At 46.3% G+C, this 25,285-nt stretch overlaps 1 protein-coding gene across 1 annotated transcript; it reads right to left on the reverse strand.

The window, feature by feature from the left end:
- Nucleotides 1–1,291: 1,291 nt before the first annotated feature.
- On the reverse strand, nt 1,292–24,713 carry prss12 (serine protease 12). Its single transcript, XM_066718068.1, has 13 exons — nt 23,714–24,713; nt 20,597–20,735; nt 19,292–19,470; nt 17,332–17,482; nt 15,526–15,704; nt 15,247–15,388; nt 14,619–14,815; nt 12,176–12,317; nt 10,037–10,242; nt 8,935–9,013; nt 7,864–7,986; nt 4,495–4,775; nt 1,292–2,162 (listed from the first exon to the last, which is right to left on the reverse strand). The coding sequence occupies exons 1-13, from the start codon at nt 24,051–24,053 to the stop codon at nt 1,855–1,857; spliced, it is 2,466 nt and encodes an 821-aa protein (XP_066574165.1). The 5' UTR covers nt 24,054–24,713; the 3' UTR covers nt 1,292–1,854.
- Between the last annotated feature and the right edge of the window lie 572 nt (nt 24,714–25,285).

The raw sequence follows: 25,285 nt of genomic DNA on the forward strand, positions 1-25,285 counted from the left end.
TTTTACAAATCTATTTAATTTCATGGAGTTAAACGGTTTTAGAGTATGGAGGACTATCCATACTAAAATTAAAAATAAATACACAGAGAGAATAAATAAATACATGGACATTTAGGCCTACCTATTTATTTCAACATTTATTTATTCATCTATTTATTAGATTATTTATTTCAATATTTATTTATTCATTAATTTCAACATGTATATATTTATTTCCCGTTTGCCTTTTGACATTTCTCAGTGCACTTTTACATTTCATAGCATCTCCTGTATTTCTGTTTCTTTTTCAATGTGACAAAACCCCCCCTCTGTCAATCACAGCTAGTGGGTGGGATCCAGTGCGCTTATTGGCTAATCCAGTACACATAATCATGTTCATAATCATCTTCAGGTTCATCTTCATGTTCATAATCGAGTTCATCTTAATTTTGACACTGCTCACCCTCCGTAGTAATGTCACCTGCGTTACTGTCTGAGCCCTTTGTGTATTAAATGAGTCTCTATAGTGTGAAGGCTTTCAAGACTGCAGTGGTTCGCTATATGGCTTTCCGTCCCATCGTTTTTTAGGACTCTATTTCACGCGCTTTCCATCAGTAATGACCGGAATACCGTTATAGCCTACAATTACCCAGTGACATCTGATGAATCATTTTGGGCTCTAAAACGAGGGAATAGGGTTACATATTTAGTCTTGAGTGCTGCACTGCGGGTTGTGTGATTGGCCCCGGGTGGAAACTCGGAGTGAAGCCCTGCTAAATAGGTTTCGCAGAAAGTATTGACACCGTCTCCGGCAGGCAGGGCAGCCCCGGGGAACTGAGTCATACAGGCATTCATATGGGCTTAGCCTGAACTCGAGCCTTTTCAAGGTGCTTGTCCATCATTTCGGGTCTGCCTTTTTCTGTCTAGACCGTTCTGTGTTACTAGACAGTCCATCGTTCAAATACAACCGATTAGCTTCATCACGGACTGTCCAAAACCACAGAAACTCGAGTACAATGTCTTGCGATGTGCTGTCTCTGAAATATGTATTTACGTTCTGCGTGGGTTATTTCTGCAGTGTTGGGAATTGAAAGGCGCTCGAACTGTATTCTTTATTACACCTAAATTTGAAATGATTATAACACACTGTTCTTCACATTTATAGCCCCATTTCAGTACTCTCGGGGCAGTTGAGCTTCAAAAAAGTAACATCTGAAGTCACACTAACAAGGGAGGTTTATATTAGTTGTTACTCCAGCAAGTGTTGTCAATCGTGAACCCACCACTATGTCTACAGTGATCACTCTTGTCGTTTTTTCTTTCAAGACGTTTTTATTCATATCAGAGCCGTGGCCCCTTCTCTGTTCTGCAGTAATAGAAAATCCTGAACACCGAGTACACATTACATAATACCACGTAACACAACAAAGGTAACAAAAAGCACCGTTTCAGTTAAATACTCATTAATAATACAGGAAGAGCTAAAATAAATAAACTAGGTAAAAAATACAAGTTACTTCACAATGGCTGTAATACACCAGTCACCTGATACCGAAATACATTCCTGTCTTATATACACCCTTAGCCGATAACTCACAGTCAGCTAACATGGTTAAACCACAGTGAGGTTAGTGTCAGATCTATTCTGTAGTGCAAAATCACAATCTTGCCAGGTTTAAAACGAAGAACTGGCAACACTATTCTCTACTTCCAAGAAAAGTTACAGGTTGCGTCTGATCTCACGTTTGTGGTCCCAAAGTTTAGAGAAACATACAAGTGCTGTGGTCTGTTTACACTACTTGGAGAGGCTCAGTTGAGCGGTTAACGACCTGGAGAAAAGGCAAACCTGTTGGTCACCCCTCCCCCCGACGCGCTTCAGAGCTCGGTCACTCGCTTGATCCAGGGCAGGAAGGCCGACACTTTCGTGTAGACGCCCGGTGAGTTCCGCAGGCGGCATGCGTGTCCCCACGACGTGACCCCGTACAGCACCCACCCGCCACCCGGCCTCTCGCACACCAGGGGGCCCCCGCTGTCGCCGCGGCAGCTGTCCACCCACCTCCCCGCCGGGGCGCTGCCGGCGCACAGCATCCTCCCGGTGAACTGCTCCGAGTAGCTCTCCTCGCAGTGCCTCCGGTGGAGCAGGGAGACGGGCGCCTCCTGCAGGGTTTTAGAGTACGCCCGTCCTGTCGGCAGAAGGGAGAGACGATGGTTGTCTCTGATGTAGTGTTTAAAACAAGGGCAGTGATGTTCAGACTGTACAATGCACTAGTTAGAGCTCATCTGGATACTGTGGACAGTTCTGGGCTCCACACTTCACGAAAGATATCGCTGCTCTAGAGGCAGTTCAGAGGAGAGCAACCAGACTTATTCCAGGTCTGAAGGGAAAGTCCTACTGAGAGACTGAGGAACTGAACCTTTTCACCCTGGAACAGAGGAGACTATGTGGGGACTTGATCCAAGTCTTCAAAATCATGAAAGGCATGGACCACATCAAACCAGAGGAGCTTTTCCAGATCAGCAGGGACACACGCACCCGGGGACACAAATGGAAATTGGGCTTCAAGGCATTCAAGACAGAAAACAGGAGACACTTCTTCACACAGAGAGGCGTCACAATCTGAACAAACTCCCCAGCGATGTGGCTGAAGAGACAATTTGGGAACATTCAAAAACAGACTGGATAGGATCCTTGATCACTTAGTTATTAATGGACACCAAACGAGCACCATGGGGCGAATGGGCTCCTCTCGACTGGACACTTTCTTATGTTCTTATGTTATCTTTCAAATATTAACACTACCCAAAGGGGGGGGGTTACTTATTACTTATGGTAATGAGCTAAACCCCTCCCTCTTTGGGCATTGCTTCCTTTCTCAGATAACCGGTTCTTTTCTTACCTTCCCCCTATAATGGTTTATTATTATTAATAGGTGAAGACTGAGGTTATAAAAGTGCAGTTTCTCACCCTTCCTAAATGTCAACAACAAACAAATCTATGATGTCCGAGTCTGTGAGCGGGAAGAGAGCAAGCAGCCGGGATGGAAATATCCAGAAAAGATATTAGCAAATAAATAAAATCAATCTCCTTCCACAAGGTGATAAAAAGGACAGCTGCTGGTCAACAACACAGCGTTTTTAATTAGCCGGGCCCATCCCCGACACATGAAAGGCCAGGCCGAGGCTCTCCGGTTACAAAATTAAATCTCCTCGCCTGTGTTTGGCAGGTTCCCAGCGGGAGGGTGATGTGTGGCCGTGGGGCTTGAATTAGGTGGACTAGCTGACACGGTTTAGCATTGAGGGTGTGTAACAATAATTGCACTTTAATGCAAAGTAGTATGAACTGAATGCATAGAGTTTGTTTAGTGTTTATTTGCTATTTTTACTCCTCAGATATAAAGTTGCAATATCACTGTCGGGTGGTTGAAAGTGGATTGCTTGGCCTCGGTTAAAACAATTTTAACTGATGTTTCCTCAAGTGTATCATAGGATTAAGCATTCAAGCTGCTGCACAAAGTACCGTAATGCATATTGATGTCAATTCCATAGATAAGGGAAAGGACTATTGAACACAAGTTCTTTCACTCTTCAGAGTTGTATGTAGTCACAAAAAAGTCCAGGTTACGACACCAAAGATCCTCTATCGAACCACTTTGGACCGTTCTGGGAATTATAAGGCATAAGAATGCACTTTTAGGCACATTAACGGTTTTCAGGTAGTTGGCACCAAAACTGAGGGTGGAGCCAGTTTGCATCTTGACAATTTCGCACCAGTACAATATTTACATACCTGGTATTTCACATCAAGGACAAAATGAGCCACTTACTCCACAGCTCACCCCAGGTGTGAGTTCAGCAGGGCTGCAACAACCGTGTGCGAGAGGAACACGGCTGCGCGTGGGAATATGTGCGCGCTCTCATTGTTATTCTCGGAGTGTGTTATTACCCTGGAGGACGGCCAGACTCTGTGAGAACAATGCGCTCTTTTGTCAAGTGGAAAACATTCAACGTGCCGCTGTGATAAAATTGCAAGCCTCTTGATTCCGCTGGAGTGCCGTTATAATTTAGGTAATTAAAGATACATTTTTGTTTCAATTGCTGGCGATGTCAACAAGTGCTCCAGACGAGAAGTGCCCTCTGCTAGTAATTATTAGATTTCAAGTAAAGGGAGCGCCTCCGAGGCCAAAATGAACGCACTTCCCATAACCAGCAATGGCTTTCCCACGCGGCTCACAAGTTACTATAATAAGACTCCACATCGACACCGACACATTTCGAGACGATTCATATACGACAACAAAGGACACTGAAAGCTTTTTACGCATTTTAGTCTTTAGCTGCTTCTTCTTGTGTACCTTTTGATTTTGCACTTCTCTCTCACTCAACTTAAACACAAAGTGATCCAGGACACAATTGCCAAATAACCAGTAGAAGTATCGTAGGTAGTGAAGTTTGAACTCCCACTATCACTACTGTCCTAACAAAGACTTTCTCGTCGAGCCCGTGGTGCCGACTTACCCGTGTCCCCCCAGCCTGTGATGAAGCAGTTGGACGCCACCTTCAGGACCTTCTCCCGGCGCTGGGGCAGGCAGGCGGGCAGGACGTGGCGGCCGAAGGACACGCACTGCCCCCCCCGCCCCGCCAGCCGCACCAACGCCAGGTCGTAGTCGTTGCTGTCTGGCCTGTAGTTGCCGTGCGGGACGATGGCGTCGACCCCGTACTCGGCCTCGTACTCCTCCGGGACCAGCGTGTGGTAGTCGCCCACCCGCACCTTGTACGTCTTGGTGTCGTTGCCGTACCTGTGCGGGAGACGAGGACTGTTTTCAGAGCCGCCTCTAGAGTCTCTTCTTGCTGAGGCTGAGACGCACCTCCCTGGGTAATGTCTTCTATCTACACATCGTTTACAACTGGGCTCCAGAATATATGACCCTTACACAACCCTCCCAGGAGTCAGCCAGCGGGGGAGGGGGGCAGGCACAGACTCCCGTGTGTGTGCAGGGAGGCAAGACAAAGGGTTTCTATTTCCATTTTTAATTCTGTCATTTTTAAAAAGCAAAACACGGGTAATTTTTCCTGGCTGTGCACACATAATAAGACAAGCCCAGAGAGGCTGCACATCTGCTGCTAGGCTTTATAGATCGGGGGTGCAGGTGAAAATCAATAATTATCAATATGGATATTTCACGTCTTGTGTTCTGCGCCAAAATGTCCATTACGAAGCGTGGCTTGTTTGAATATCAGGATTAAGAAGCAGCAGAAATTGACCAATTTCATATGTGCTTCTTTCAAATAATTGGGCTGAAATAAACAGGGAATTTAGTGTCTGTACCTCTGAGGACAAAAACGCAAAGCAATCATTCTTTTTTTATTATTATTTTGAACCATTGGGTGTTTTTTGATCCTTAATAAAGAAGTGCTAAACTTAACATGGCTGTGTAACGTTTTCAGATTGTGGGGTGGGAACTGATTTTAACTTCTCTTGTTTAGAATGAATCTACATTAAAACAGACAAGGAGGCAGAAACTCAGAGAAGCTGTTTCATCCTGACCACAAAGAGAAAGAAAGAGAGAGAGAGGGAGAAGGAGGGAGAGGGAGAGGGAGAGGGAGAGGGAGGGAGTCTTATTACACCTTTCGGATCTCTTCCGGAAATAAATCTGCCGCGTGGAATTCAGACCACTTCCCGCTGGTCCATGGCAGTTGGTCAACAAACATTTTTGGAAAGCAAACGGATGGCTCCTCAGAATACAACCTGACCGGAAGCACTTCACAGAAAAAAAACGAACGCATAATACAATCTTGACCTCTTGACTGTGAAATCAGAATCCCTCCAAAACGGACCTTGATCTCGTTAATCCAAAGCGCCAGTGGGAACCAGCGAGGGAATTTACACACAAATCAAGTCATGCACAGGATGCAGGATTGATGTAAGTCTGTAATTTGGTCTTTCCCTCATTTGTAAATTAAACATTACAAACAACACAATCTCACTATTGCACAGCGCAGAACATCTTTGGATAGTTCACAGGATCAAAAGCGAGCCTTTTTCGATTCTGTACTCGTACTTTTATTAAATGAAAGTGAGTGTGCACCAAGGGACGGACCGAGAAGTGACAGCGCTATATTCTAGGTCAATTGAGATAGATCTCAGTGCTCTAGGATTGCCTGGAAAGGGGCTGCTACTAGGATTACTGCAGGTCATTTTAAGGCATCCAGATAATTCACTTTGTTTCGGTGTTGCTTCCAAACAAGCAGATAAAAAAAGTCCACATTATGAGAACAGAAATTGGCTGCAATTAGGGGAACACAGGCCAGAACCAGCTGGAAAAAATAAACATCTATCAACAAGAAAGTAAATTAATAAGAGTAATAATAATAATAATAATAATAATAATAAACACGCCCTCGGATATATTGCATTTGGGGTTGTTTTGAAAGGACCCTCCTGTTGAACATGTTCAATGATCAAGCAAGACAAGACCATATGGCAATTCATTAGTCTAGGACAGCAGCCAAAGGCAAGCATGATGCACAAAAATAATATGTCACTGGTTTAGTATTTCCCTAGGCATATTACACTGTATTGCTGTCAGCAGGCTATTTATATAAAAAGGTTTAGCAGTGTGCAACATACTGAACTTTGGGCCGCCACCAAACGCCACCCCATCGCTCTTGTCGGAGCGGAGAAAAGTGTGTTTGAACTGCTAACAGAGACACACCACTCGAGAAAGAGCAAGGCTGCTGAAAAGTGATTCTCACAACCGGGTCCTCAGTGGCTTTTAACTTCTAAAGACATGTCTTGGAAAAGCCCCAGTTCCAAGGCAAAAGAAAGCCCATGGAAAATAAGCTTTGCATTTTGAAATCGATCCACTTTTAACGTTATGAAGCATTGGCGAGTGACTAAGATAAATCATTTCTGAGGACAGGCAGAGCTTAGCGTGCCGACCTGTAACGCCAAACACATGAGAAATTCCCTCCCCGTATTAGAAGCATGAAATAATCAAGCCATCGTGGGAGGAGATCGCAGCGGCTCAGTGTCTGGTATTGACAGAACAGGGGCTCGATGGCTTCTCCATCTGCTGATCTGGGGTCAGTCTATTCTCGGGGTAATTAGTTCCTCTCGTTTGTGATTTACTCACCCACTCCCCTTCAAATGTTAAACCTGTATCCTCAGCAGTCCATCACCAGGAAACTGGCTTTTGAAAGTGTGTCCTTGTAAAATGCAGTTTGCCCTCATGGTTTTCTCATGCAGGTGCTTGTCTTTGCTGTGGTTCTTCTATGTGTGTCCTGGTTTCCTGTATGAAACCTCCCCCTGCTTTACCATGATTACACTTTGCTTTTGAACACTGTACTGTGGTTTTACCGTAGTATACTTCGGGCTGTAGGTCGGTGGCTAATAGATATACTTTTTCTAGAACGTCACAGTTAAGGGAACGAGGAGGATGCTTGCGTCTTCTTACTGAAAGGCATGACTGATATAACCTCGTGCATGTCTGTAGCTCGCTGGGTACACGGCCCTGTTACAGTGACATCCCACCAGCACATTTAGAAGAGTGTTCAAACCCCCTGCGTCAGGGAACCGGACTTCTGTCGACAGCAAGGGGTGACAGCCCTCGCCACACTCACATGTCTAAAGCTTGGACCCCTGGAAGCAGTGAGAGACAGCCGACTGACCCTGTAGGCAGTGAGACGGAGCTGACTGACCCCTGGAGGCAGTGAGACACAGCCGACTGACCTCTGGAGGCAGTGAGACACAGCTGACTGACCCCTGGAGGCAGTGAGACACAGCCGACTGACCTCTGGAGGCAGTGAGACGGAGCTGACTGACCCCTGGAGGCAGTGAGACACAGCCGACTGCCCTCTGGAGGCAGTGAGACACAGCTGACTGACCTTTTGAAGCAGTGGGCTGAAGTGAGGATCCAGCAGCTACTGATGAGTGTGGCTCCACACACAAGCCGCCCCTCTCCATGCGAGTTTCTCAGACGGATCGCAGACTGCCAGGGCCAACCACCCCTGAAACACACACAGACACACACACAGCAAGAGCCTGCTCTGAGGATTTACGATGATCCAGTAAACGGAAAACAGACAGGGTGGAAGAGAGGGTGGAATCAAACGCAAACAAACACGAGGCGCTCATGAGAAACACATTTCGATCACACACCACCACTGTTTTATTCTTTCACTATTTTTTTCTTTCTTTGGAATTCATTCACCAGATCAATGCCGCTCTCCATCTGTCTTTCATTTAGACCCTGTTTGCTACCCCCCACAATTGGATTTCCAGTGACGATGGATGTTTCAGCACTCCATCTGAATTAGGGGGTGCACAGAAATACAGGAAAATGAGCTTCACCTTACTTGGCAGCAATCTGTACTTCAGAATGGGTCCAGATGGTAACCCAGGGGGCTGTTTTTCATCCTGTGTCCAGTACCGTGTTCTCCTCTGTTCAATTTGTAAGTGTCAGCTTATGACTTAGAACAAAAATAACTATGATTTATAATAATATAAAGGAGAAAATCACAGAAAGATTCCTTTATGCACATCATAAAGGTGACATAAAGTGCAACGTGTACCTGGTTCCTATCAGTAAATAAATTACAGCCACCAGTCCTCTTGGCATTAGAGACTGGGGAAGGTGGGAGTTTTGTTTTGGGTCAGTTCAGATGCCTTTCTGTGGGAGGTGGATGTGATGGGAGGCCAACAACAAAAGGAACAGCTTGACACGGAAGCAGGGCAGAGATTCGAGCTGAAACGGAGGCCTGGCTGCAACACAAAGACTTCTGTGTCACGTTGTGACGTTCGGCAAAGTGTGTATCGATTGTGTGATTTATCCCTCGCATTCACGCCATCTATCGATCGACCGGTTATGAGGAGCCGACACTCCAATGGCAGCCACACGCATTTTTGATGACTAGGACTCGGATGAAAAGGGTGAAGGTTTAAGGGTGAAGTCCTACCTTAAGGAATTCTCCCCCCCGATTATCCTCTTCTGGCGGGTGTGTACTAAGCGCAGCCCACACACAGACGCGATCGGGTCTACAAGACAGGCGACAGACACATTACACACAGCTGCACTACAGAAAACAAACCATCAAGAAAAAGATAAACAGTATACGGGAAAATATCAAAAGATCAGCCAACAAGGTAGTCAGTTTGGATTGAAGGAATGATTCCCTAAAAATCTGTGTTTAGGGTGAAAATATTTAGCTGAAAGTCTAGTTGAAGTGTTTTGAAGCATTAGGTGATAATTTCTGATTTTCTGAAACATTATTGGGGGCATTTTATGGGATATCCTATAAGGAACCAAAATATATAACCAACAACTTTTACTTTTACTCTAATTTCTCTTATACATTAATTGTATCGACTGCATTATGTAGATGATTTTTGTAGAGCTTTTGTTATTCCTGTAATATTGTGACTGTAGAGCACTATATACTTGTGATCGTTAAGTCAAGTAAGTCACCTTGCATAAAACGTTCTTCTGAATAACTTAGTAACGATAATAATAATAATATCAAAACAAAACAAAAACAGGTAAAAAATGAAAATTATAAAACCTTAAAACTTACTCATATCTCTGCCATACAATGTACAATCAGCACAGGATATGATGTAATTTTGTACAGCGTGAGAGAGACTCAATTCTGCATAATTCATCCAGATGGGGATATGGAAAATATGATACCGGCCCGACGATACCCACAAAGCATCAGGCACACGTGTGCAGACTGAGCTCGGCTCCCATTAAGTCTTAAGCAAACATCCAGGCTATCGTTTGCCATTTCACTCCCGCCTCCCAGTGCAATAAAGTATTTCTCTCATGTGTTTGTTTGTTAAGCAAAAGCCAGAACAATTAAATTCGGACGAGACGGCGTAATTAGTTTGGTCTGTTTGAAGCGGAATTGGCTCCAGTGTTTGGCCAGCAAAACAAGCTCAACAACTGCCCGCCCATCCCTGGGTGGTTTTATTTCACGGTTGAGACTATGATGTTATAATCCTCTGGTACGTTTTGTTGTTGTTGTTGTTTTTAATGTGTAATATGACACAATTGCACACCTCCCTTCATGTTCCTCGCAGTCGTGCGCTCCCCGTAGTCGCAGATGACGCCGGCGTCCTCGCTGTGCCGGCAGTTGTGCGTCCCCACCGGCTGCTTGATGCAGTCGGCCAGCGCTCTCTCATTGCCCGTGCACTTCAAGTTATCCACGTGGATGGGACCTTGCCCTTCCCCGAAGTAGGCCATTGTCCTAGCCTTAGCTGAGCCCCTGAGAAAAAGACAAGAAAAATTAACGTTTAAAAAAATATAATTGATTTATTAATTTGACGATTTCTCAGATCTCAGTGCTGAAACGGAATAACACATTGTTCTGCTGTTACATGCTGGTCTAAGAGCTACATTTCTGAATACATTACTCATTTTCTTTGAGTAATTATTATGTCTCCATTTCAGGCGGGCAGCAAAGTTCTTTACAGTGAGAGAGATTAGATATCGAGGGCCTCAAAAACCACTCTCTGTACAGTCTGTTCATCGAGTCTGTTTATACACTCTGCAATGTAGAAACCAAACAGCGAGTGAACAGATATATTTAGTTCTGTATGCTCTTTGTATGTAGTGGTTTGTGATGGCTCGCTACAATGAACCCGCGTGACCTTTGAGATCTCGTCCTCGGAAATATTTTTTCACAAAGGAGTGTGTAAAAAAAAAACACAATCAGCCAAACTCCAGTTGGAAAAAATGTAAGAAAGGTACGAAAAGGATTGATCACAGTAACACATTTTAAGTTTTCTCTAAAGTTATGCTTTCCAGATGTACTTCTTTATCTAAAACACATTTCTGAGTGAAGAACGGGGAGAGAAGGCAGCGTCTCCGAATACACACAAAAAAGTAAGAAAAATCATGTCTGGTCTTTTGTTATTTGAAACTGACATACCGAGGAACAGACTTCTGCTGCTGACTTTGAAAACCAAACACAGCCCTCCGATTGTAGGGCTTTAAACAGAGGTTGATTGATTATTAGCCGAAAAGAAAAATATTGACTTTCCATCTTGTTTTTGGCTGCTTTTCAGGTTCACGTCTCAGCGCCAACATAATTATAGCAACTGCCGATTCATTTCAACTGCGGCGTTCGTTGTGTGACAGTCATTTAACTTCGCAGAGGGGAAGGAATTTCCTGTCCAGAGAGCCACCAGAGGAGCGAATGTGAGCTCAGTGCTTCGGAGAGGAAACGGTTCAAATGACGAGTCTTCACACGATATTATTAAGGTCCATATTTGATAAGAATATATATATATATATTAAACGTCAAGATAAGCATTAGATTCATACAGTACAACTAATGTAGTTAACCGCTTGTTCCTAAGACATTTTAAGTTGTATTTTGTTAAAAAAGTATAGAAAAATATATATAATAAAAAATAATTGTACGTAAATATTAGCGTACAATTACTTATTACCCCCATGTACGCAAATGTTCTTAAATTAATTGTGGGTTACTTTCCAGTCATCACACAATTATTACAGATCTTATCTAGTGGGTTACATTTCTCAATAATTTAAGTCAAATCACTTTTCTGTTATTACCCGAATACCTCTCTTTCAGCACATCTGGTAAAAATCTAACCGTTTTGATGGCTGAATATTTAATTTAATTGTATTAAAAAAACATGGCGGGGTAATAAAGTAAACACAAAAACAGTTCCCTTCGCTTGGCAGAAATCAAACTCCACCTGAAGTATCACAGGAAGATAAGACAGGCAGACCTGAATGGATAGTTGCTTGAGATAAAGTATGTTGGACATATATTTTAACTGCGCTGCTGAATTTTTACATTTTACTCGCTAAAAAAACATTTTATGACTCTGCGTTATCTCCTTAATGTATCATCTGATCTCATCTGCCTGCAGTGTCATTATTGACTTCCTCTGCGCTCTGAATGTCACGTATTGATTACATAATCGCATCAAGGCCTCACTTTAAACCCTTACGACATCGCTAAGTGCTGCATGCAAGTGATATCTTCGAACAACCAATGCCATCATAAATAACCTGGAATAATGAATCCAGACTTCGAACGTTTACTGTAAACTGTACTTTAAAGAACAGAAATCAAATGCCAGCTGCTTTTACTCCGCGTATTGAGAAGGAATGAGTGATTCACATTTAAATAGAAAGAATATGAGGGGGGGGGGGTGACTCACGCGTGGCCGAGCTGCCTGCAGACCACCTCGGCGTCCCGGTCCGTCCATCCGTCGTCACAAATCGTCCCCCACTGGCCACTGATATACACCTCCACCCGTCCCTCCTTCTTGTTCTCCCCATCCATCAGCCGGATGGGCAGGCCTGTGCCACGAGAGGAAAATAAAACACTCAGTCAAGGCGCGGTCATGTTTCAGTAAGGGGAATCCCCCCAACGGCCAGACCTTACAAGACTGAAGAAACCCTATATTGCCTGTTGTGAGTCTGTGGCCAACAGCCACTTCTGCACAATTAACGACGTCAGTGACGGCCTTGTTACGCCCGGCTCGCTACACAACCTGTCTTATGTGTGAAGTGATTCTCAGATAATGGGATCAGTGCAGCTCCATAAACACGACCTAATCAGCGTGTACGGGGGGGTGTCTAGCAGAGAGACATTGATACTGCTGCACCAGACGAAAGCATGAGAGTCTGAGCTCGGGGAATTAAAACTGCCGTGCTTTACAATGCCTCTGGTTCGTGTTGTTTGTTGTTTTCCAGAAAGTGACAGAATAACAACTGGGTCACTGAGTGATTTTGTGAACCACATCTTAGGAATCTAAACCACTTCCTTTGTGTGTGTGTTTTTAATTTGAGTGGAGGGTGGAGGGATACACAACACCATTTATATAAACAGCCGATGTAGACTCAGGGAGTGACCCAATCTGATCTGGTTAGAAATCGCTTTGTGCCCTAGTTCTGTGTGCGAGTCTCACAGACACCTGCGCACACGAGCACAAAGAGCGCTCTGTCTTCCTCGGGTCAAAATAACGCGACACTGCATTCCAGCGCGGGAATACCATCGCGGGGCGGCTTCAACATTCACACATCCGTTAGCTAAAGCCGTCAGACCACTTATATGAAATGGAAAACAACACTGAAACAGATGTAGACTCATTCAGAAAATTAAGAAACATACAAATGTAATCGAGTTTTGTGTTGAACTCACTGCACTGTAGAGAGGCAGGTAGAAAACAGTATTCCCAATCAGATTTTTGAATCAGCCTTTAATGAAAATGTCAACACGCCACCGACAACCTAACCAGGAATGTCTGGGACTCCGTGTCTCCCAGCAGCCGAACATGTGTGTGCATTTAGCTGTGTAAAAGCTTAGACCCTCTCGGGTTACAGTGCATTCTGGGGCAGCTTCGGAGCTCGGGATACACTTTTGAGAATAGCTACCATGTAGAGACAACTGCTCCGCTTGTTATTCCGCGAACAGTTGTTTCCACGACATGGTATTAAATCATTTAAAAGGCTTACACGCACATGCGGTTTTATATCTTAAGTGACAGGAGAATTACACTGGAATTGTGTGTCTGGGTGAGTCCGTGGAGATGCGAAGGGTAGACTCTTTAAAATGGTTTATCTGATTTGTGGTTAAAGGAATTTAAAAAAGTGGATCTTTCGAGGAACACAACTTCCGTCTCGAAACCCCTGTGTTCGATCGGTCAGCAAAAGCAACGGCAGTGACGAGATATCTTCTATGTCCTGTACGTCCAACATAACTTGGTCTTCAAGAGGTTAAACAGGATATTATCTCTCACAAGTATCAGGGCGAACTGGATATATCGCAGCTCCCAGTTGGCTTCGTCTATGACTTAATGTTATGAAGTATTGTGTCGCAGGCTTAAGCCAGGCTGTCTTACAGGGGTATTAAACTCTTAAATGATTTCATTAAATAGTCTCACTGGAATGTCAATGTCAGCCCTCGGGTTTTGGCTCCGGTGCCCAGGAGAGAGTGTCACGTTGGTCCCTGGGTGTTTTAGAGGGCTTACAGGCGGCTCATACCCCCACCGTGTTTTGACTGAACGCGCTCTTTCTTTAGACTGTGCAGCCTGTGTCCTGTGCTGCACAGGAGAAGCTATATTAGCCTGGTGGTGTTGCTTTATACCAGACCTGAATCTCACAGCGCAGTTCGAGCTGTGCTTTTTAACCGCATGCATTTTCTCCCGTCGTTGTAGGTCAGTCCGTCACTCGGCTGCCCACGTTTAACACCTGGATGGCACCAATTTCCCCTGTTTGCAAATCTCAAACGCACTTCAAGACATTGATCTGGCGCTTGAGCGATTCTGCCGCCGGGAGATCGACACCTTGTTATCCCCCTGGTCTAATTGAAAAACAGCTTGGCAGTTGATCTTTATTTCACGCATTTATTTCAAAGTCAAGCTAGGGTAGAAATTTGTAAATAAAAACTCATTTATTCTGCAAAATCCTACAAACCAATTAAGCAACTGCGCCTGAAAAACAACAGCACATCACTTCTCCTGGAAGCTGGAATTAACCTGCCAAGAAAGAATATCTAGTTCTGTGCCCAGTTAAGCAGCATATGAGGCATGAACACTTCAAATCAGAGCAGATCGGACAGGGAGGATACGGCGGAGTGGGAGGAGACGAGACACTCACTGGGGGGGAGTCCGTGGACCACGCGCTCCGGGCTGCAGGACACAGACACATCCTCCTGGTGGGTGCAGTCGTGCTTCCTCCACTCCCTCCTGACGCACAGAGGGAGTGACGCCTCCTTCCCAGAGCAGCTCACGTCGTCCAGGTGGATCGGGCCCGAGCCGGGCGTGGGGCGGGGCTGCGTGGCTCCCGGACTGTACCTTCATGGGGAAGAATACTGTGAGATATAAAGTCTGCCTTTTCACGTGTGTTTGATATCCCTAAAAACTGAGCAAGAGGGGGATTCAGCCTCCGCAGAAACCGAAGGAGTTGCTTCCTACAGCAGCCTGAATATCTGCTACTTACGCTGTAAAAGTTGAATTCACCTCGTCTTACTTTTAATTGGCAATGAGATTCAGACCTATCATCTATTTGCCGTCTGGATCGAAGCTCTGCAATGCAATGGACACACAAGGCCACCTTTATCTACATGCTTTATGTGAATCGGAGGGCGGAGCTGTTTGTTTCGACCACTTCCTCCGGTGGGGGTTCACAGACTAATGATTATGGGGGCGAGGCGGTTGCCACTCAGCGCCTCTCGGGACGGGCGTTTACCCTCGCAAAGATTACACGGATCTGCCCGGCACGTTACCGAAATCCCAGCTGTCTGCAGACCACTTGAGTGTTCGACTCCGTCCAGCCGTCGTCGCAGACCGTGCCCCACAGGCCCTTGTAGTGGACCTCCAGACGGCCCTCGTAGCTGCCTTGTCCGCCCACCAGGCGCATGGAGCCATCTGCGGAGAAAACCAGATGCGGTTCGTTTTGTTTCTTCTTAAGGGACACCAGGGTTGTTCAATCAATGCTCATCAGCTTCAGGACCAACAACAAAAGACCAGTACACGTGCCGCGCCACCCCGGCTCCCTGCCGTACCTGTGAGAGGAGTGCAGGACACCCCGGCGTCCTCCCGATGCTCGCAGTTGTGCTCCCCCCAGAGGCTCTTGGCGCACTGCTCCAGCGAGAGCTCGTTGCCCGTGCAGCGCACCTCGTCCAGCCACACCCGGCCCGAGCCCTCGCCGAAATACGCCTGGCTCCACGCCTTCGCCACCCCCCTGCGGAGAGACGACAAGAGCCGGACGCTCCCATGAGACCGCCGCGTTCCCACTGCTGGCCGCCGCATGAGGAGCGGACCGCCTCCCCCCTGCCATCCAAGAGGGGGAATCGAGTCGAGATAATTTCGTTCAACATGTGTGTGAATGTGTGTGAGCATATGTGTGTGTATGCATGTGTGTGTGTGTGTTGATTTAGTTGAGAAACATACGCTGTCATTCCACAGGGGAGAGAAGGGCTCTGAGGTTGAAGGATGAGCGCAGAACAGGGACAGAGAGAACGAGTGGTTTGGATTGCTCAGTGGGAATTGCGTCAGAAGGAATGCTGACTCAACTCTACGGCAAACCGAATCATCATCTCTGCAAAACGCCGATAACAACTGCAATCAAACATCCCGTCTGCTATAATCAGTTGAACGTGACGAGAGAACTATTTCACTATCCAAGCATGGGCAAGTGAGGCAAAATCCCCCGAAAAGCAGGCTGTTCTGTGACAGATCATGAAGATCTGAACGCTGCACTTATCAGGATTGGTTATTGTAACCAATAAGTCAGAGGTCGGTCCTTTGGGATGTGGACTCAAGTCACAGCAGCACAGAGAACCTGGTTATAGCCTCAGATTTTATTCCACAAGGACACTCTGGCTCATATAGAAATACCTGCTGAAAACATTGATTCGTGTACGGGAAGCTTTCAGGATGCTGCCACAGTTCTGGGAAACGCTGGAGCAATGCCCGGAGGAGTCAGGTGCCTCTGTCTGATGTTTCTATAGGGAGGCTGTTTTGTTTTGTGGCACTGGCTTTTCCTCAACCTAACATTATACAATTGCAACCCCCTGATTGCCCTGACAGTAATTGCTAAGAGCGTTGTACACAGTCTGTGTTTACCCTGACAAGCTTGTATCAGATTAAGGGTTTGCTGAGCATTTTATCAAAGATTTCTTCATTTATTTTCCAACTAAATGACTACTGGTGAAACGGCTTTGTATACTTTAGGGAAATGTGCCTCTGTACAGTGAGGACTGTGAATGTTTGTCTCCTTGCTTACGTCTGCAGCATTATTCTAAACACACGTATATAAATATTTATATATACATGTGCATATATGTTCTTTCTTCTCCACTTTTTAATGCAAAGCCCAGATGAGCATTTTTAAATGATTCACGTAGGAACAATGGCCTTGATTCATAATATGACTTCACGTCTCCACATTTTCCTTTAATGCCTTTTTATGAAACACTTGATTGTCTTGGAGACAGAATAGCTCACATTTTTATGCCGGTTATGGAATGGGGCTTTGGTTATCCCTCCCCTCTGAATAGAGCACATTTACTACTCAAAAATAAATGGCAGAAACAGAAAAACTGTTACGTACAATCAAAGGGGTGTGTCTGTCTGTCTGTCCAGGTGTGTGCGAGACCAGATTAAATGTTAAATCACTGTACACAATGGTGGTGGACTTTTTTTTCTGCTTCTTCAGATACGGCCTTTGAGGAACAACTCTACCTTAATTGGTTAATTGGGGATATAACAGGCAAATCATTTAGAACTCACCTGTAGCTGCTTCTGTAAAAACTAACACATAACTGGGCCACAGTTTGGATGGAGAGGAACCCCGGCCTGGCACTCACCCTAGTCCCAGCTGCCGGCACACCACCTCGGCGTCGGAGTCGTCCCACTGGTCGTCGCACACCGTGCCCCACTGCCCGGAGTGATACACTTCCACGCGGCCCTCATGCTCAGAGCTGCCCCCCGCCAGGCGCACTGGAACAAACACAGCCTCTGGGGCAAAGATATACACACACAGGGATTTACAGTGACTGCCCTGCCCTGCCACCGTCAACCCACCTTCCAGTTCACGGTTATTAAAAATTCTCTCTCTCTCTCTCTCTCTCTCTCATATTTAGCCTTTTGCAATATCCGTCGAGTGTTCTTACAAAGTACTAAAGTACAATTGATTTAATTTCTGTCCGTATCTGACTGTCGTGTCTCGGCCTTGATGATATAGAGCGAGGGTGTGCGGCTTAAAGATAATAATTCCTAGCACAGGGCTCCAGAGTATGGGCTCATGATTTATTCTGCTTCTGCTGGCTATATTAAGGGGGGTGTTGGGGATGAAAGGAATTTAATTTGCTTTTGAAAGCCATCAGAGAGCCTCCCTGGGGGGACAGAGTCAGAGGGCTGTGAATACTGAGTGAGGCTCAGTCAGCAGGTAGCGGCTCAATAAAGAACTGGCGCATTCACAGCTCACCGCCCCAAGCATTATACTACACAGTGAAATGCCCGTCGCTTTAACATTCATCCTCCATCCTCTGTACAGAACTGCAGCATCGATCCGTTTCTTTAAGACTGAAACTATGATCTCGATCCACCATTAAAAGCGCAACAATGTAGCTGTTATGCCATTAGCCGTTATTTGATGAGGTTCCACACCAAAGACTGATCCTCAAATTGGAAGCTGTAGGCATTCAGGGTAATGTGAGTAGATGATTATGAACTGGTTGATGTGTAGGAAACAGAGGGTGTCGCTTCTAACTGGAGTGAGGTTGTTAGTGGAGTTCCACAGGGATCAGTACTAGGGCCTGTGCTTTTTCTAACCTATATTAATGATCTGGACTCTGGGATAGTTAGCAAACTTGTCAAATTTGCAGATGATATTAATAGGCGGCTTCAGCAGATACAATCTCGGCAGCACAGGCTATTCAGAGGGACTGAGATAATATTCAGTTGTGGGCCAACACCTGGCAGATGAAGTTCAATGTGGACAAGTGCAAGGTAATACATGCAGGTAACAAACATGTCCACTATAATTACACTATGGGAGGAACAGAACTAGATGAAGTAACGCATGAGAAAGACCTAGGAGTCTATGTGGACTCCTCACTTTCTCCATCCAAGCAATGTGGGGAAGCAATAAAAAAGGCAAACACAATGCTAGGGTATATTGTCAAAAGTGTAGAATTGAGAACAAGGGCAGTGATGTTCAGACTGTACAATGCACTAGTTAGAGCTCATCTGGATACTGTGGACAGTTCTGGGCTCCACACTTCAAGAAAGATATCGCTGCTCTAGAGGCAGTTCAGAGGAGAGCAACCAGACTTATTCCAGGTCTGAAGGGAAAGTCCTACTGAGAGACTGAGGAACTGAACCTTTTCACCCTGGAACAGAGGAGACTACGTGGGGACTTGATCCAAGTCTTCAAAATCATGAAAGGCATTGACCACATCAAATCAGAGGAGCTTTTCCAGATCAACAGGGACACACGGACCCGGGGACACAAATGGAAATTGGGCTTCAAGGCATTCAAGACAGAAAACAGGAGACACTTCTTCACACAGAGAGGCGTCACAATCTGAACAAACTCCCCAGCGATGTGGCTGAAGAGACAATGTGGGATCATTCAAAAACAGACTGGATAGGATCCTTGATCACTTAGTTATTAATGGACACCAAACGAGCACGATGGGGCGGATGGGCTCCTCTCGATTGGACACTTTCTTATGTTCTTATGTTCTTATGGAGATAACATTAGATTCAGATTCAGGATTGTTTTACTGTCACTGTCGATACTTTGTATTCATCCCATCCTACCTTCCTGAGGGGTGCATACCACCGCCGCGGCCTGCCGGTTGGCACACACCCCCCCGTTCCACGCAGTCCTCTGGCACTCCAGCAGCTCCGTCTCGTGGCCGTGGCAGTGCACTGCGCGCCAGTGTGTTGGCGCCAGACTGAGCCGGGACAGCGCCGTCTGCCGGGCCTGGCCTTTGTACCTGATCGGAGAAGCACACAGAGCAGAGAGCCCGACTTGAGATCAAATGCATACTTTTATTCGTAGCTGCTATTTTTTGTGGGTTGTTGTAATTTTGGTTGGGTTGGTTCTTTTGCCCCGGTGAGTTCTAATGATCTCCTCAGCCACCGGGCCTCTCTTTGGTCTGTACCTGTCCCACACAGTGCACAGTTTAATTGGACCATACCACTGTTCTCTACTTGAGTGCCTGAAGTGTGTATCAGTGTGAGGCTGATAATTCTTGTGAAGGAAATCTCTCCTGGCTAATGATGATTCTGTGTCAGCTTTCCCTCTGAATATCTGGAGCGATATCTCCGCCAACCTCAGACGTTAGCCCTGACAGAGACCTCTGAAGTATGTGGTGCAAGAGCTGATTGACAATTGGCTCCACAGAGGGAGTCTCATCACACAGAAATCCTCCCCAAATCATCCCATGCATCGCCAAGACTGAGCTACCTGTCAGGCGAGAAATTGCTTCAGTGGGTTTAAAAGGCAAACATGCCTCACGCCGTGACAGGATGCCTGTCCACAGCCTTCATGCCTCCACAGGAGCTTTAAATTGCACCATGAAAGTGTATCTGTCAGCGTCAGTTATTCTCTCATATTGTATGGAAGGGGCTTCTCCAGGGAAATCATTTGCGTCTTGAAGGACAGAAATCAGGGACCGGGAGACAGGGTTGCAACCAGAATGTGGCGCCGAGGGAGCGGCAGGGATTAGCGATTCAGCACGCTGGGCTGATGCATGTCATGTTACCAGAGGAGCTGCTTAAAGGGCAAATACCTTTGTGTGTGAGACCACTTGGGATGCTGGGCTGTGGAGCTACAGACCAACAAAGGGTTGTTTTGTGGACGGGAGGGAAAGAAACGAATGGCCAACGTCTTTCTTGCTGACAGAAAAGCTGCCATTCAAAACCTACTGACCGCTGAGCATGAGCTATGAGGATATTATATTGAAATTACGCAAATAACCGGGCCAAAGTTTGCCTCAGATGCCAGTGTAGGGTTGGACAAAAAACTCTAGGCCTCGGTCCATTTGAGAAAGTGGCCATTTCTCTAATCCAGATCAGCCAAAGCAGAGCTGGAGTTTATTCTCCCGTCGGAGGATGTACCCGTATCCCAGCTGTCGGCACGCCACGGCCGCATCCTCGTCCTCCCAGCCGTTACTGCAGACCGTCCCCCACACCCCGTTCAAGTAGACCTCAACCGTCCCCTCCAGTTTGGACCGGCCCCCCTGCAGCCGCACCGAGCCTGGAATGGAAGAAGCAAGAAATCCCAGTGATCCCCCCGAAAACAGCCCAAATATAGGAAAGCAGCCAATGCAAGTGCTCTACAAATGCTCCGCCTACTCAGCACAGACTGTTGACAAACTCTGCGGTCCATGTCGCTTTTCTACTGAAATGCATTTGACCTACTACAACATATAACAAATGGTGAAGACAATATTCACTGTTATTCGTTATGGAATCAAAAAAGGATGACGGCCCTAAATATTAAATAAAGTGCGTGTGTGTATAATCTACTGAGGTCATTACTGCAGTGCAAAGCCCCTATATTGTGTTGCATTCCTTGTCTGTTTGGGAGCCTCACTGTGTACAACAGTTTCAATATGTGCAGTTTGCAATGTGCAAAAGTGCCCCACAACAGCTGAAGTGTGGAGAGGAAGGAGAAGAGGAAAGGGGCGAGGGGTGGACAAGAGCAGACTTGTGCGACTATCACAGCGCTGACACAGAGAGGCCGCACTTGTCAGCAAGCGCATTCTTCAGGCCCCAGTGATTGATGGACAAATATTATTTTCTTCTCTCGTCCTCGTTTTGTTATAATCTGTTTTTCATTCCTAAACCTACACAAGCGACAGGTGAGAACTGACATTCAGAAAATATTAAACAGACTCTGCTGGCCTGTATTCAAACTCAAATGCCAGATAATCAGACGTTTACGGGCACTATACAATGCAAATGTAACGTTCGGGACTCTGTGGTTCGGCTTTATGTGCACTTTATGTTCATCCAATGCATTGCGCCCTGCTGTCCAGACCGCAGACTCCCGTCCAAGACTCATTTCTCATTCAGGCTCAGACTCAACACTGTAAACGAGGAGGAAATCTCTCGGGGGCTCTCAGGCACTATCATTGAAATGGATACGGCTGGGGAATCTCTGGAACTCAAAAGGCAGTTTGTGTCGTAAGCACAACACAGTGCAGATGAAGTGGCGTGCCATCAATTGGATTCTCTGGGTAATAGCGATGACAGTTACTCTCGGAAGAAGATAGGAGCAAATAGGCCTAAACGAGGCTAAAATCTCAATTTGCATGAAAGCTAAGAAAGCGAAACGACATTCTTGCTGACAGCGATTTCTTCATGGTGTTTTAATGGGAGTTTCAGGGATATAGACAGATTTTTTGTAGCAGTGAAGTCGCACTTTCATGTGATCTCACTGTGTTATATCAAAGACCGTGGTTTGCTTTGTAGTTAAAATATATAATAAAATAAGGGAGAACACAAAAAACAAAGATTTAAAAGTTACTGTGTGGCAAAAACACACAGTTCTGGGGGTTCATTTCATTTAAATTCATACGGATGGAACGTCTCTATGTAAATTTGTCACTTCATATTTAAGTAGCCAAGTAATACATAAGAACAAGTCTGCCATTAAAGGGTTAATCATTTGTGGTTACTGTGTAAACCAGCGCTTGGCTCCCACTCATTGTTTGTACAGGGGACTGAAATGACTGCCTCCACTCATTGGATAGTCAATCTGAAAAGATACTGTTCCTTCCTGTCATAATTAGTTTGCTGAGTACCTCGTTAGCAGCCTGGTTACAATAAACACACCAGCGCTCAGACTGGCACAGCGCTGCTTCCCACACCTGTCTTTAGGCAATCCCTTTTGTTTTCCCCTTTACATGAGTCTTATCCCATCATTGTAGCCATAATCAATGTATAGGCTACACTATAATACCAATTAATTAATTAATTAATTAATTAATTAATTTACATAATTATGTTTGAATACTTTCCCAGTACAATGTAGAGTGAAGAAGGTACATTTATAGATACATTTAAATGAAGTCGGCTAATGCTAGTTTGTGTGGTTGATTGTCTCACACACACACACACACACACTGTCTCACACACTGTCTCACACACAGTCTCACACACACTGTCTCACACAGTCACACACTGTCTCACACACTGTCTCACACACTCACTCACACACTGTCTCACACACACTCTCACACACACTGTCTCACACAGTCACACACACACTCTCACACTGTCTCACACTCACTCACACACACTTACTCACACACTGTCTCACACTCACTCACACACTGTCTCACACACAGTCTCACACACACACACACACACTCTGTCAATCAGCTTTTCAGTTCACTCAATGGATTGTAATAATAATAATAATCTTGTCTCATCTTGTCCAGAAAATGACACAGGTGTGGGGCTGAGACCTCTCATTAAAACACACCGGTGCGGTTTATGGTGAAACAGCTGGGGGAGCTGGAGCCACATGACCTGTGCACACGTCAAATTACACATTGTTCACCGTGGAAATACTGCTTGTACAGGTTAAACACAAATACTTCCAATTGCAACATGGGGTTCGTGTGTGTGTGTGTGAGAGAGAGAGAGAGAGAGAGAGAGAGAGAGAGAGAGAGAGAGGCCTATTTATGATGATTTAGTGATGATGAATGATCAATGCTAAAAGCAATTTCAGGAGTGTCTCCAGAGTTGTTTACTAAAGTGTTCTGTCGAGCAATTTCCATTTTTACTGCAATATTAATATCAGTAGAATTGAACAAGACAAATGTAACAGTTTTTTTTATCAGTTTAACTAAATGATTAAAAACGATGTATATCTTTTGTATTTTTATGTTTTCAACCATAGCACAAAATTGTATATTTCTAAAACAAAAATGCGTGCTTTTATTGTTGAAAACCCTAAACGTTTACATCGTGCCTTGTAAGACACATTTTTAATTAAAAAAACAAGTAATGAATTTGCCCTTAATGCCATTATTTTGTCAGTTCGTTTAATTGTAAGTGTATCAAACACCTGATCAATTCCAAGTGTCGGGCATCACTTTTGCTGTTCATCACATTGATGTCACCAGTAGAGTTAAATAAATGCATGTAAATGACAGTAATAAAGTGCAGGACTATTTTGGGATGGCTATAATTTAATGTCACGTATCTGTTATCCTGTGTTACCTTGCTTGCAGTCGCAGTAGCCCCAGTCTGTCCTGCCTCGGCTGTTCCTGAAGTAACACCAGGGTCGGATCCTGCCGTCCGGGTTTCTGCACAAGTTGTGTCCCCCCAGCCCTCTCCCGGGGTGCCTCTCAACAAAGCCGGCGATGTCCGTCCAGTTCAGGCACTTCCCCCCGGACTCGGTGACATCGATCCAGCCCTGGTAGTAGCCGGACCGGCCCCGGCTCTGGATGCAGTCGGTGAAGGAGGAGGCGCCGCCGCCGCCGAGGGAGCCCTGCAGCCCGGCCAGAGCGGAGCAGGCAAGCCGCAGCACAAAGAGCCGGGTCCAGAGCATGCTGTCCATCCGCCCTCAAGCCGCAAACACACAACCTGGGGTCCTGGGGCGAAGAGCCTTCATAACCCCGTCCCCCCGACCTCCGCCTCCGCTGGACCCAGTGAGTGGGACAGTCCCAGGAGACACAAATTTCCTTTGCGGTAAAGAGGGTGATGTGGTTGTGCTTTTGTTGCGCCCACCTCTTACTACTACTAGTAACAGTGAATAGGTTTATAAGCCCGGGTAACTACAGTTAAATGATGAAACAGGCTACCTCTTCACCGAATAAAACGCCGCTGGTATGCATGTGTGTGTGTGTGTGTGTGTTTGCGATGCCGCCACAGCGCAGAAGACCGCACTTGGTAAAAAAAAACCATTCATAAAAAGCCGTTTTATGAATGAGTCGTTATTGTGCATCGCACCAGTCTGCCCGTCTGCAGTTTCTGATCCCAATGCAAACCAATACACCCGCACGGGGGTCCGCGCATGATCAATGCATCCAGCTGTTGCGCTCACATCTGCAGCCCCCGCCAGCGCTGTCCTGCACCTCTCCGCTGCATCCGCTGCGCAGCCCGTCCAGTGGGTGTGGGTTTTATGATGGCTGTCCCAGTGGAAGAGGGATGAGCAGAGCCGGTGAGACTCCAGTGCCCGGTGAGACTCCAGTGCCCGGTGAGACTCCAGTGCCCGGTGAGACTCCAGTGCCCGGTGCGACTCCAGTGCCCGGTGAGACTCCAGTGCCCGGTGAGACTCCAGTGCCCGGTGAGACTCCAGTGCCCGGTGCGACTCCAGTGCCCGGTGAGACTCCAGTGCCCGGTGAGACTCCAGTGCCCGGTGAGACTCCAGTGCCCGGTGCGACTCCAGTGCCCGGTGAGACTCCAGTGCCCGGTGAGACTCCAGTGCCCGGTGAGACTCCAGTGCCCGGTGCGACTCCAGTGCCCGGTGCGACTCCAGTGCCCGGTGAGACTCCAGTGCCCGGTGAGACTCCAGTGCCCGGTGCGACTCCAGTGCCCGGTGAGACTCCAGTGCCCGGTGCGACTCCAGTGCCCGGTGCGACTCCAGTGCCCGGTGAGACTCCAGTGCCCGGTGAGCCTCGGAGCCCGTGAGGCGGACTGGCTTCCCACCCCACTCGTCCCGCAGCCACAGCAGGGCGCTAGTGCTGCTGCACCCGGGGTGTCCGTGTGTTGCGCTTCAGCTGCTGCAGAGACGGGTCTCTTCCTCTGCTTTTATTGTCGACGTAGCCAGATCATTATCCTCATCTTTTG

Source organism: Amia ocellicauda, chromosome 12, assembly GCF_036373705.1.
Source record: "Amia ocellicauda isolate fAmiCal2 chromosome 12, fAmiCal2.hap1, whole genome shotgun sequence".
Lineage (NCBI taxonomy): Eukaryota > Metazoa > Chordata > Actinopteri > Amiiformes > Amiidae > Amia > Amia ocellicauda.